Source organism: Vigna radiata, chromosome 8 (genome assembly GCF_000741045.1).
Source record: "Vigna radiata var. radiata cultivar VC1973A chromosome 8, Vradiata_ver6, whole genome shotgun sequence".
Taxonomy (NCBI): Eukaryota; Viridiplantae; Streptophyta; class Magnoliopsida; order Fabales; family Fabaceae; genus Vigna; species Vigna radiata.
Window position 1 is genome coordinate 9294723 of NC_028358.1, and position 13784 is coordinate 9308506.

The window sequence follows — 13784 nt, forward strand, 5'->3', positions numbered from 1 at the left end:
AAATTCAAAAGAGAGGGATTTAATTTTCCTTATCTACTAGAATTACAACAACTATCAAGTCTCGTTCACATGAAGGGTGTCTGGTATCCTGACTTGGTTGAAGTATTCTATCACAATCTGAAATTTGAAGATAGTATCTTGAAGTCTAGAGTAAAGGGTGTAAATATTAAAATAGATGATTTCGTTTGGTCTTTATTCACTAGACTCGAAGCTAAAGGTGCACTATCACATTTGGCCAACTTAGAATACAATGTGCAATTGAGCAAAAATGATTTGTACTCAAATTGGAGAAGGTTTTCTGAAGAAGAATCAAAGAAGGGAATGTTTCTTCACATGGGCCTAAAGAAGGTAGAAAGGATCATTACTCTCATACTTTCATGGATTATTTTGCTTGGAAGGATATTTCATAACCATATGACCATAGAAGACATATATCTTATGAATGCTATCAAAAACAAAATTCCTACCAATTGGGTAGAAGCTATCAAAAATCATATGAAGTTGGCTGCATTCAAGAATTCTCTTAACATACCATATGCTGTACTCATCAGCAGAATTCTTTTGGTGCAAGGTGTGAGAGTAATTGATGAGAAGAAGTGCTTCTGTGATTACTCCAATGAGATAAACAATGATACTCTGGTGAAATTGGGCCTGAAGAAAACTTCCATAGGATGGTTCTTCGAAGATGAAATTAAGTTTTCACCCGAAAATAAGTATGAAATATTTGTTGCCAATCAGTTAAAAACATTAAATAATAAGTTGGACAATCAAGAGGAAACTTAACTACATGATGAAAGCAATACACTAGAAGAATTCACTACGAAATCCTCTGACTCGGACTAAGGGATATCAGATGAATCTACTGTACATGAAGCATTTTGTGTCTGTCGTTTTGGTGTAGCTTTGTCTTTTGTTTTTCGTTTTTGTAATGGCTTAGAATGCCATTGTTTTGTTTTTAGTCTTGTTCTGCACCTATTGTAATATTTTTGAACAAGGAAATGAAAATCAATGTTTGAATCAATTTAGTTGCTTTAATCTGTTTGATATTGTTTGCTCTGATTGATTGATTCGACTGTGCATAGATTGAAGTTGATTATGCATGCTTGAACTGTTACATATCTCTGCATGTTCACTTCTTATTGATTATTTTTTTTTCTTGCATAACTAAATGCTTGATCTAGAAGAGATCTTTGAAAGGTTTTGCAGGAAACATTGCTAGGAAATCGCTGATGGACTAATTACTCACTGAGGAGAAATGAAATCGACTTGGATATTAATTCAATCGACTTGATCACAACAGGGTTAAAAATTCCTTTATTGGAATTTGGTTATTTTTATTCATTGATTATCTTATCTTGCTTATCTGCAATATATCTCTGATTTTGATTGTGTGATTGATATATGAGATTATATTGTGAGATTGTTGATTGTATTCATGCATGCTGAATTTTGCTTGAAATCATATACATGATACAATTCTGTGTTTCACTTTTTGTAACCTCAAATGGTTACTGTACTGCATTGTGCATCTGAAATATTTGTGAAAATATGCATAATGACAGGGGGAGCATAACACATTTGCACATATTTCTTCACATGCTACACTTCAGGGGGAGTTATCTTTTTCATGTGAATATATATGATAAGGGAGCATCACTGCATGTTTTCAAACTGATTACAAATTCTCTTTGATGCATCTCTGCTTGTTTGATCAACATATTATAGCTAGAGCATTCCTTTTTTGTTAATGCACAAAGGGGGAGAAGGTTTATGAAGGTTTATGAAAGTATTGATATAGTGTTATCTGTTGATATATTGCTGATTGATTGTACTGGGTGTGTTACATTCAGAGTATTGTTATGTCACTTGTTTACTCTATTTTGTATCTGGTTGTGCAAACATGGTTGATTATTAATCATGGTTGTGCATCATAAAAAAGGGGGAGATTGTTGAGATTGTTGACAACACAATATATATATCACTCTGGTTTTTTATGATGACAACACATTTATTAATACCACATATGTTGTTGATGCTTTACATGTTCTGTGCTTATTGATTGACATCTGGTTGAACATGTTTATGTGTGTATATTGATATGTAAATGCATATTTACTATGCTGATACATGTTACATCATATCTGATTGCATATCACATGTTTTGATAGATGAAAACCACATGCACTCTTGTGAACTTAAAACTGTGTGACAAAGCTGACAGTGAAGTGGACTCTATTATAAATTTAATCGACTATACTAAAAGTCTTTGTATAGATTTTGTGAAAGAGTGCTATGTGAGATTTTTTGAAGGAAAGAATTTCAAAATGCTCTGACATGTTGAAGTCGACTATATGCGCCATGCATTCGACTGTATTAGTTGCTTGATTTGAAATTCTGTTGTGGTCATGAACATTAACGACTATATTTTTAAAAGTTAGTTGAGAAATGAATGATAGTCAACTGCTTTGATTGTGAAATTAATTGGTTTGACTGAAATACTACTATTGTGTCTTAACTGTTATAACTGATTTAATTCAGTCAACTCTATTAGTAGTATAATCGAATACAAGAGCGTCTGTTTTATAGAAATCTATAAATAGACGAGACCTGAGTTGTTTCATAGAACTTTTGGAAATCTAACACTTTCATATTCTGTTTCAGATTGTTCTCTGAAGGAATTGAGCTCCAAGAAGACGATTGTTATCTTTCTTTGAGGAGTTTCTGAAGGAGAATTGTGCTGCACACACTGCTTGATCAGTATCTACACATTGAGGTGCTTCTGGGTTGATCAAGATTCTTGTTGGCATCCGTGGTGATTGTTGTTACCTGTTGTGACTATAGGGGTTGGACTCGTGGAGTCTGGTACACTTTGAGGATTGTTCAAAGTGGGTTGCAGATGGTAGGAGAGGGGATATCTTGCTGCAAGCCTTGCTGTATTGTTGCTGCCTATATTTTGGTTAGAGGGTTAGAGAGGTGTTTTATATTTTTGACGTGGAGGTCTTATATAAAAGCCTTGCTGTAAAAATCTTGACCATTATAGTGCATTTGTTTCCTGGTATTGGAAGAACACTAAATGTAGGCATTGAGGCCGAACCAGTATAAAAACTTGCGTTTGAATTCTCTATCTCTACTCTTTTACATTCAGTCAACTTTATAATTCTTGTTGTCAACTTTGTTTTTCCGCTGCACTTAATTTTCTATTACTTGCGATTCAAGAAAGTTTGTAAAGTTTTATAAAGATTGCAAAAATACTCTGATTTTGAAAACTCACCAATTCACCCACCCTTTTGGTGTTAAAACGAAGGCTACCTGTTTTCCAACACTTATATTTTATAACCTCTATTCTAATACAATATTATTACTTTAATTAATAATATATACTAATTATAACTTTGGGTGAGGTACAAACCACTTAAGTTACCCAAATAACTTTGGGTTCCATTGATGCACATTTCCTTCATCTATTTGTCTCAATCTCATGTCCATATTCGGAAGGTAATACTGAAATCACTCGTACTTTGTTTTCCATTTGATTTTAATAAGAGATGGTTTGAAATGGATTTTTATTCGTTTTCTTTGACTCTTCTTCAACCTTAATCTTCAAGTTACTGAAATTAATACTATTATTAGTCTATTGAGCATAAATATATGATACTTATAATATTTCCTCCTATTTCTTTGTTCTAACACTAGTAAGAAAATATGCTTTTGAACTCGCCTAATAGGCTTCGGTCAAAGAAAAACCGAAGCCTATTCGAAAGCAGTGGCAATCTTGTAGTTTTCACAAACTTATATGCACCGGTTTAAGAATATCTGAAACATATAGAGCATCTTACCTTGGTTCAAACCAGAATCGGTGCCTAATACTCTCTGAAAAAGTCTCACGCGCCTCTACAAAACCGAGTTTTGGCCTGACACGTGATCTAGTGCTTCGGTTCTATACAAAACCGGTGTCGAAAGAGGTTTATGCCTCGGTCAATACAAAATCGAGGCCTAACAGCCTGTCAAATCCCTCTCACCTGTTACACTACACCTGACCTACGACATCATCTGTTGCACTGCACCCGACCTTCGACACCAGGTTGCTAAAAAACGGGAGTAGAAACATTGGGTTGCTGAAAAACCAATGTATTCGCGTAACACATATATATTAGGAGGAAGCATTCTCGTCAACTTGTTTGAAGAAAGATCAACGAGAGTGAGTTTTCCATTTCTTCCCAAACTTTGAGTAATGCTTCCCGTGAAGTTGTTCTCCCAAAGCTGTAAAACCTCTAGCACTGGTAGCTCTCTGACAAATTCTGGAATCGTACCGTGGAGCTTGTTTCGGAAGAGGTTCAACAGAGTTAGATTCTTGAGCTCCACAAAGCTCGCCGAAACCTCGTCGGAGAGAAAGTTGTTGGACAGATCCATCGACTTGAGACTTTTTAGGTTCCCCAACTCAGGAGTGAGCGTGTCGGAGAGCGTATTCACATGAAGAAAGAGCGTGTCCATATTCTGAAGCCTTCCAAGGTCATCCGGAATATTGCCAGAGAGTCTGCAATACGTGACGTTGAAACGGACAAGCTGGGATAGGTTTCCAATCTCCAGCGGATGCCATCGGAGTAAGCATTGTAGTAGCCAATGTAGAGCTCGCGAAGTGTAGTGAGGTTTCCAAGCTCCGGGGGATGTTTCCCATGAGCTCGTTACGTGCTTCCAGGTGCCATACTTGGGAGGGATCTGGCCGAAGAAAAAGTTGCCACTGAGGTGGAGATGACAGAGGAGGGGCATGACAGTGATGGCGAGGGGGAGGGGACCGATCATGTTGTTGTTGTAGAGGTTAAGGACTTGGAGATTGGCGAGGCGGGCGAGGTTGGAGGGGAAGGTGGCATTGAAGGCTTTGTTGGAGAGGTTTAGATGGCGGAGGGCAGAGAGTGCGAAGAAGGAGGCGGGGATTGGGTCGGAGAACTGGTGGTTGTCGACGAGGGAGAGGTAGGAGAGGAAAAGGAGGTTCAAGAGAGGGGGAGAAACGACCTCGGTTCATCAGGAACCGAGGCATAAAGTCCAGCGAAAAAAAATATTTTAAAAAAATAAAAAATGTTACTACTTCGGATAATTTTGAATCGAGACATAATCCTATCATTTTATGCATCGGTTCTGAACCGAGACATAAAGTCTATCACTTTCTACCTCGTCTAAATATTTCTCGGTTTATAAATCGGTGCCTATCACCGAAAATAGTCGTTGTCGTTTCCCTAACTAGTGTAAAAAGAGTAACTTATGATTATCCTCAATTTAATTTGTTTATATCCTTTACCAAAATATAAAAAAAATTATATGTTTTTGTCACATCAATACTATATGTTTAATGTATCATTTTATCTTTGACATGTTCTAACAATTTGCAAACATAAAAAGTCCTATTTTATATGAAATATTTACATCATTACTTTCATAGAGCACATTTTGTTCTCGTCCATTTCATTCAATTCTTTATTATTAATCGAAGTTCCTAGGTATGTTATGTTTCTCATTGGTTTATAACTTTTCTATATCTCTCTTTCTCAAATATTATTTGTTCAATTCTTCCAATTTTATTTGTCAAAGGAGCCATATATCTTAAGCGTAAATTTATCAATTTCTTTCTCATAAAAAAAGCGTAACCTTGTTCTAGTCATACCAACCAACTCATGTTCAATGATTTGCTAATAAAAAAAATGTTCAATGATTTGGGTATAACATCTTGATTTTAATTATTTAACTTGATTTGGATAATCATCAATATTCTGACTATTATAAATATTCGTCAAATCAAGTAAAAGAAATTTTGTATAAGTCTCCACACTAATATATATTGTCTGTTTTGGGTCAAATCCTCACGGATTTGTTTTTAGTACATATCAATAAAGATATTTTATGTGTATATAAACTCATATCCATCTCTTATTTTTTCAGATTTGGAATTTTATTTGTACCCAACAAAATGTCATGTCTCCACATTCTATTTAATATTGAGCTATATATTCATTTGTCAGTCTCTCATTTCCCTATAGAAAAAAAAAAAGGAATATTCTTTGAACACTAATTTCGGAACGAAGATAAAAAATATGATTGGTTGGTGCATCTCATTTTCAATTCTTATTGATTCATCATATATTCCATCTTCTAATTCATTTGTAAATTATATTATTTTATTTCGTAAAATTTTAGTTGCTTTCTCTATTTCCATAACCTATTACACACTCGATCTTCTCTACCTACAACAAAAAAAATTACTCGATATTCTAATATTAGCATTTTCAAGCTTCAAATACATACCACATTCATTATAGAAATCTCTACACATTAACAAATATGCAAACACTAAAACCAATCTCTCCAATTTTTAACTTATAACTTATAACCTCTCTTCTAATGCAATCTTATTATTACTTTAATTAATAATATATACCAGTTATAACTTTTATTTAAATATATATCCCATATCACCACAATTTAAGGATTGTGTGTTGAATGATAGATAAATAAATGTAATACATTTAAATTCTTTGTTCTTTCCATCCAAATTTTCCATTCATAACGGGAACTTATAAACATCGTCTAATTTGATGTTGTTAGACACATGATGGTAACAAAAATTAAGAAATCTTGAAGAGGTGTTGAGGATGGTGACACTTTAATAAATTATTTTTAAGGTTAATTATCTTTGAAAAATGGAGAAATGAGTGTGAATTACGCTGTGAGTATAACAGTGACTGCGCGTAGAATATATGAAAGCTAAATAAACGAAATTTATTCATAAGCTAATGATAGTTAACAAACCCCTTGATTTAGTACATGTTCCATGTCGCGGTTCTTAGAGGTTGTAGGAGATGAACGATTCTCTCTCACGGAAAACAATTCAAACATGGGAGGAAATCGCTGCACCTCTGATGAATAATTTTTCACGGTTTCGTTTCATGAATATCAAAATTCACCAAATTAAGGAATGGCTCCTCTACCGAACTTTGTCTGCCATAGTTGTTTCATCCATGGAGCAGTTGCTCTATGCCTCAAAGTTCAAAAATGACCCAACAGAAAAAAAAAGTTAGAACCTTGACACACCAAAAACTTTAACGCTGCCAACATGCAAGTTGGTCCATGGCTCCTTCACCCAGAAGAAAGGTGATCTTTGAAAACCTTAAAATTTCATATTTCCCCCTCCCCCACAAGTATTTTTGATGAAATTTTCCGTAGCCTGAATATCTGGTGCGAGATTTTGGAAAAAGGGAGAGGGAGAGAGAGAAAGAGAAAGAGAGGAAGAAGAAAGAAAAGCAGAATGATTGGCAGAGATAGTAGTGTTATGAAGGCATGGGAGGCCACGGTGAGAAAAACACAGGCAGTGGCAAAGAAGCGTGCAAACAGCATATTTGGGTCAACTTACATGGCCCATGCAGACGACGAAGATCACGGAAACAAGGAGGGTACAAATGGAAGAGAGGCACATGAGCTGTATCATGCAGAGAAGGTTCTGTCGAATGGGGATTACTACAAGGGAGATTGGGCAGATAATTTTCCACACGGGAAGGGAAAATACGTGTGGAGTGATGGGTGCGTGTACGTGGGAGACTGGTTCAGAGGGAAAACGAATGGAAAGGGAAGGTTCAGTTGGCCAAACGGGCCAAATTACGAAGGGGAGTTCAAGAGTGGATACATGGATGGAACAGGCACATATACAGCATCAAATGGAGACGTTTACAAGGGGCAGTGGGTGATGAATTTGAAACATGGAAACGGTGTGAAGAACTTTGTGAATGGAGACAAGTATGAAGGAGAATGGAGGAGGGGGATGCAGGAAGGGCAAGGAAGGTATGAATGGGGGGATGGAAACTATTACATGGGAGAGTGGAAGAATGGGAACATATGTGGAAAAGGGTCTTTTTTTTGGGGTGATGGGAATAGGTATGATGGTTATTGGGAAGATGGGTTGCCAAAGGGGAATGGAAGATACATATGGAGTGATGGAAGTTTCTATGTGGGAAATTGGAGCAAGGATCCAAGAGATAGGAGTGGAGCATATTATCCAGCAGGGTCATCAGAAGAGGGTACCCTAGAGTGGGATCCTGAAGAAGTGTTTGATGCATTGGGGAAGTATGAGATATGTGAAGGGGAGAAGGTTTCAGTGTTGCCATCACAGAAGAGGCTTGCTGTGTGGAGGTCTTCAAAGGGAGGAGATTGTGGTAAGCCAAGGAGAATGTCCATAGATGGGAGGGTGAGTGTGGGAGTGGAGAAGCCAAGTGATAGAATGCAGTTGTGGGGTTGTGCAGAAGGTGATTTCAGTGGGACTAAGACTCCACCTGCTACTGGTGTTGGTTTGGATGATGAACTCATGGCTATGCAGTTGGATGGTGCTATTTCAAGGGGGACTAGTCAACTTCAAACCCTAAAAGCACCCACCAAATCAAAGAGGCAGGGGGAAGTCATATGCAAAGGACATAAGAATTATGAGCTTATGCTCAATTTGCAGCTCGGAATCAGGTACTTCATCACAACTTTTATCATATATCAATCAATCTCATAAAACATTCATTTGACATACTCTATTATAAAGGTAAAATGATAAATTTTTTGTATTTTTTCAACAAAGAATAAAATAAAAAATAAAGAAAGATGTGAAAATTAGAAAAAGTCACAAAGACAATTTTTATACAAATCAAAATTTAAGTGATATTTGAAATAATTTAATGAAAAATTCTGTAATATTTTCATCAAAAATGGACTTTGTGCATGCTGTTATAAATTCATTCGGTCAACCATGGCATTGCATTTAGCATCTACATTTGAAGAACAAAACAATAATATCATGATACTCCCAATAATTTTATAGAAATCACTTCACATTCACTACTGTTTCCTCCTCTCCTTTCTTATTCTTTACAGTTACACAAGCAGTTAATTAGTTGAAAATATCATTTTCCTTAGAGATAATAGAAGCACACATGCAGTTGATGTTACTTATGTTATGCCCTTTCTTTTTATCTTTATTGCATCTTTCCTAAATCATCTTAGTCATTAGAATATGCTTGATTTCTTGCACAGGCATTCTGTTGGAAGACCAGCTCCCTCTGCATCACTCGATCTAAAGCCTTCAGCTTTTGATCCCAAGGAGAAAGTGTGGACAAGATTTCCCCCAGAAGGTTCTAAATACACTCCACCACACCCAACATCTGAGTTCAAATGGAAAGATTATTGCCCAGTAGTCTTTAGGTATGTAATCTCTTAATAAATTTCTAAGGTTAAGTTAGGTTTATTATTTTAATCTTAATAAATTAAACTAATTATTTTAGCATAATTAAGTTAATGTAGTGAATCTATCGTTGCAGAACTCTTAGGAAGCTATTCAAGGTGGATGCAGCTGATTACATGATATCTATATGTGGAAATGAGGCTCTTCGTGAACTTTCCTCTCCTGGTAAAAGTGGTAGCTTCTTTTACCTCACCAATGATGACCGTTACATGATAAAGACAATGAAGAAAGCTGAGGCAAAAGTGAGTGTGGTGTATCATCTCCCTAGCTACTTCAATTTTTCTGGGAAATCAAACCAAGCAATCTTCTATAACTTATATTTGGCCATGTATTCTGATGCAGGCCCTTTTAAGAATGCTTCCAGCTTATTACAATCATTTTCGAGCATTTGATAATGCTCTTGTCACAAAATTTTATGGTCTGCATTGTGTTAAGTTAACAGGAACAGCTCAGAAGAAGGTATATATAAATGCTTCTCTTGGATTACACATAGCAAAATATGATAGATTTATGTTTGATTATGAGAACAAGGTTTATCTTTCTTACAGTTTTGGATAACACATTTGGTATAAGTGATTGATTTTGTTATAAATTCAAGATTTTCTTAATAGAGTTATGTTTGGTTAGAAGAAAGAAAACAAGACTGTCTTCTGTCTAGATAGAGATAAAGTGAAAAGAAATAAGAGATATTCTCTTTCACAATCTCATAAATTCAAAATTGTGTTGATATTTTCCTTTCACGCATTATAGAAAAAGAAATGGACAAAATTTTATGGTCTGCATTGTGTTAACAGGAACAACTCAGAAGAAGGTATAAATGCTGATTGGATTATACATAGAAAGTTATAAAAAATTAAACTTGAATCTTTATAGTGTGTTTTGGGATTTGCAGGTTCGATTTATAATAATGGGCAATCTTTTCTGCTCTGAGTATACCATCCATAGACGCTTTGATTTAAAGGGTTCATCACTTGGGCGAATAACAATTAAGCCTGAGTCTGAGATTAGTGAAACAACTATCCTCAAAGATCTTGATCTAAATTTCATATTTCGACTACAAAAATCTTGGTTTCAAGAATTTTGCAGGTGATGAAAGGTTTTGGCACATTGTGTTGTATCTGAGATGTTGTGTCTACCTTGTTAAAGTTGAATTCTTTTCTAATACATCAACAGAAAAAATAAGCACAGAAACTATATATATTTGTTATCTCAGGCAAATTGATAGGGACTGTGAGCTTCTGGAACAGGAGGGAATCATGGACTACAGTCTTCTGGTTGGTATTCATTTCAAAGATATATCAGAAAATGGGGAAATTATTTCTTCAGAATCTCACACTCCTGCTGGTACTACTTCCCCTAAAGTCCTTCTTGGCATACCTACAATACATTATTCAAAATTGAAAACTTGAAAAAATTGTTTAACTTGTGCTGTTTCAGATTCAGAGTGTGAAGGAACTCCATGTACTTCTAGAGCAGACATGGATCTACTTCTTCTAGATCCTACCAGGTCACATATCTTTTCAAAGTTTTAATGTGTAAATGTTGTGGAAACATCTATCCAAACTCTGCCTATGATTCATGTTGTTGGGTAATACATGTTCTAATTTATGTTTCAGATGGGCAAGTATCAAATTGGGTGTGAACATGCCAGCAAGGGTAGAAAGAACAGTGCGAAGAAATGATTGTGAATTACAACTTGTAGGAGATCCTATAGGAGAGTTCTATGAAGTGGTTTTGTTTTTTGGTATCATAGACATACTTCAAGATTATGATATTAGCAAGAAGCTTGAGCATGCCTACAAGTCCATTCACTATGATCCAACTTCAATATCAGCCGTTGATCCCAGACAATATTCAAGGCGTTTTCGTGATTTCATATTCAGAGTATTTTCTGAAGACTCTTGAAAGCCATATTCTATAAGATGGATTTTACATTCCATTCATACCTGCTACTTCTGGCATGGTAGCTTAAAAATTTCAACCATTAGAACCACAACTGAGATACATGTAACTTTTGGACAATCCATTTTTTTTGTTTTCTATTAGCTTATTCTTATGTATAGTGAGCAACTTAATTAGTATACAGGAGAACAACATGTGAAATGGTTAAAGCAAGAACATTATGTGATTCTACAAACTTGCTAGAATATAATTATTCTTCCCAAAGGGAGAAGAGATCACAGGAACTTCATACATTTAATATCAGATCAAGATGTATATTATTGTATAGGAAATGGAAGAGTAGTGTACATGTTCAATCTTTTTACTTCTTTGATTAATTTCCCTGCTACTTTGTGGAATGACATTGAATAAGTGAAGCCTGAATTTAATTACTATGTTAATGATAGTCTACAAAACAAATATTATGTACAGCAATAAAAGATTAATGCACTGGTTGTGTTTGTGTTTTGGGTATTCTAATGCTTATGAACATCCTAGTTCATGAGATATGTACGACCTTTCTTGTTATATTTCAAAAGTAAGACAATAAAACTTGTAAATATAATGTGTTTGGATTTGTAAAACTAGACAATTTTTTTTTTTTTACGAAAAGTTGAGTCAAGATGAAATTGTTCAAAATTTTTAAGAAAGTTTGTCATATATATATATATATATATATATATATATATATATATATATATATATATATATATATATATATGTGTGTGTATATATGTTAAATCTATGCTAAAATTATAAATTTAAGAGAAAATGTAAGAGAATAAGCATTGAATTGATGAATTGAAGTCCAAACAATTAAAAAATAGTTGGTAGTCAAAGTTTATGTATGGCATACCGATTATGGTAAATATTGGGTTACAGAAATATTTGTTTTTTTATATGAAAACTAGTAATAATTTTCATAATTTACTAATTGATATGAAAATTACGTAACTTATTTGTCTGTTTGGTTAAATCACTAATAAATGTATTTTTTTTGGCAAATACCACTTTTTTTGCACAAACACTCCAAACTATTATACCCTCTAAACTTATTTTTTTTTCTCAGGAAACTCTTGAACGTATTATCTATATGATTTTGAATCGTTGTTAAATGATTTGTAATTAATTATTGAGTGAAAACAAGGTTTCTCCCTTCTCTGCCACTGTAGAAAAGCTTTTGAAAAAAAAAAAAAATTGAAAGCCACCACGTAAAATGCACCTCAGCATTATCAAAAGTTGTCAAATTTTTATTTGTTAAAATATCATTTTTCTCATATACATTCTATTTCCTTGAATTTTCAAATAACTATAGGTAAAATATAACGTAACTAAAAATCCTACTCGTTGAATGTAAAAAAGAAAAAGGAATTACTTATGCAAAATATTAGGAATGGACAAAATTAATTCAACTGAAGAATGTATTATATTAAATTAAAAAACTGAATTACTAATTAATTATACTGTATTGAATTGAAAAACGGAATTATTTACAATAGAAATTAAACTATACTATTTTATAGTTTAATTTTAGAAAAGGGAACTTCTAAAGTTACATTTTACTTAACTATTTATTAATTTAAAACTAATTATTTTTATATTTTTTATTTGTTTGAGAATATTTGAAGTTGTAGTTCAATTTGGTTATTATCACTCGACCAAGCTTTCATTAATGTTAGTTTGGTCGAATTTAATTGATTTTCGACGAAAGTTGATTCATCAAATTCGGTTAATTTTCAATAAGGGAGACTTAGTTAAATTTTGGTTGAGATTGACTCGATAGAGTTTTGACCATACCCAACTCAACTGAATTTGTCCAATTTTTGGTCGGGACTAACTTGATTGAATTTGATCGATTTTGGTTGGGACCATCTCGACCATTCATGATTGTCCTGATTGAATTTTATTAATTTTTAATCAGGGTCAACTACATCGAATTCGACCAATTTTGATTAGGACCAACTCAACTAAGTTTTGGTCGTAGCCATCCCAACTGAATTTGACTAATTTTTTACGGGGGCCAATTCGGCCAAATTCATTCGATTTTCGGCCAGGACCGACTCTACCGAGTTTCGACCATGGTCATGAACCCAATTTTGCCGATTTCTGACCGAGGTCAACTTGGCCGAATTTCAGTTGAGACTGACTTGACTGAATTTCGTATTGGTCTTCTCGACCTAATTTGGCCAAGTTTAGGTTGAGGTTGACTCGACCGAGTTTCGGCTGTGCTCATCCTGACCAAATTCAACCAAATTTCGACCCCAACCTGTTTTGACATTTTTCCTGACCTTCCCAGATCAACTTGTCTCATCTCAACTTTTTAATTTCGTTATTTATAGGAAAACATATGTTCTTGAGTAAGATAAATCTTTTCTATCTACTTAGTTAATTTTTTTAAGGTTTTTAAATAATAATAGATTTCAATTTGTAAGAAAAAAAAAGTAATTTGGTTTAGTTTGTTTGAAATAACTTCTAGTTCAATTTAGTGTTAGAAGTGGACTTTAAGCCTAACTCAACCCCACAAAACCGGCTTGTAGGGTGAGGTTTGCACCCACTTATATACACTTAAATGGCCTCATCT

General features: G+C 34.3%; 1 protein-coding gene across 2 annotated transcripts; it reads left to right on the forward strand.

Moving 5' to 3' along the window:
- The first annotated feature begins 7258 nt into the window (after positions 1 to 7258).
- On the forward strand, positions 7259 to 11167 carry LOC106771754 (phosphatidylinositol 4-phosphate 5-kinase 4-like). Of its 2 annotated transcripts, XM_022785036.1 has the most exons (9): positions 7259 to 8321; positions 8406 to 8493; positions 9055 to 9222; positions 9339 to 9504; positions 9605 to 9721; positions 10155 to 10348; positions 10476 to 10606; positions 10715 to 10769; positions 10879 to 11167. In XM_022785036.1, exons 1-9 carry the CDS (start codon positions 7295 to 7297, stop codon positions 11165 to 11167), a joined length of 2235 nt encoding a protein of 744 aa, XP_022640757.1. In that variant the 5' UTR covers positions 7259 to 7294. The 2 variants fall into 2 exon arrangements, with proteins under 2 accessions (XP_022640757.1, XP_022640756.1); XM_022785035.1 differs by having other exon boundaries at positions 7259 to 8493; positions 10700 to 10769.
- The last annotated feature ends 2617 nt before the right edge of the window (positions 11168 to 13784 follow it).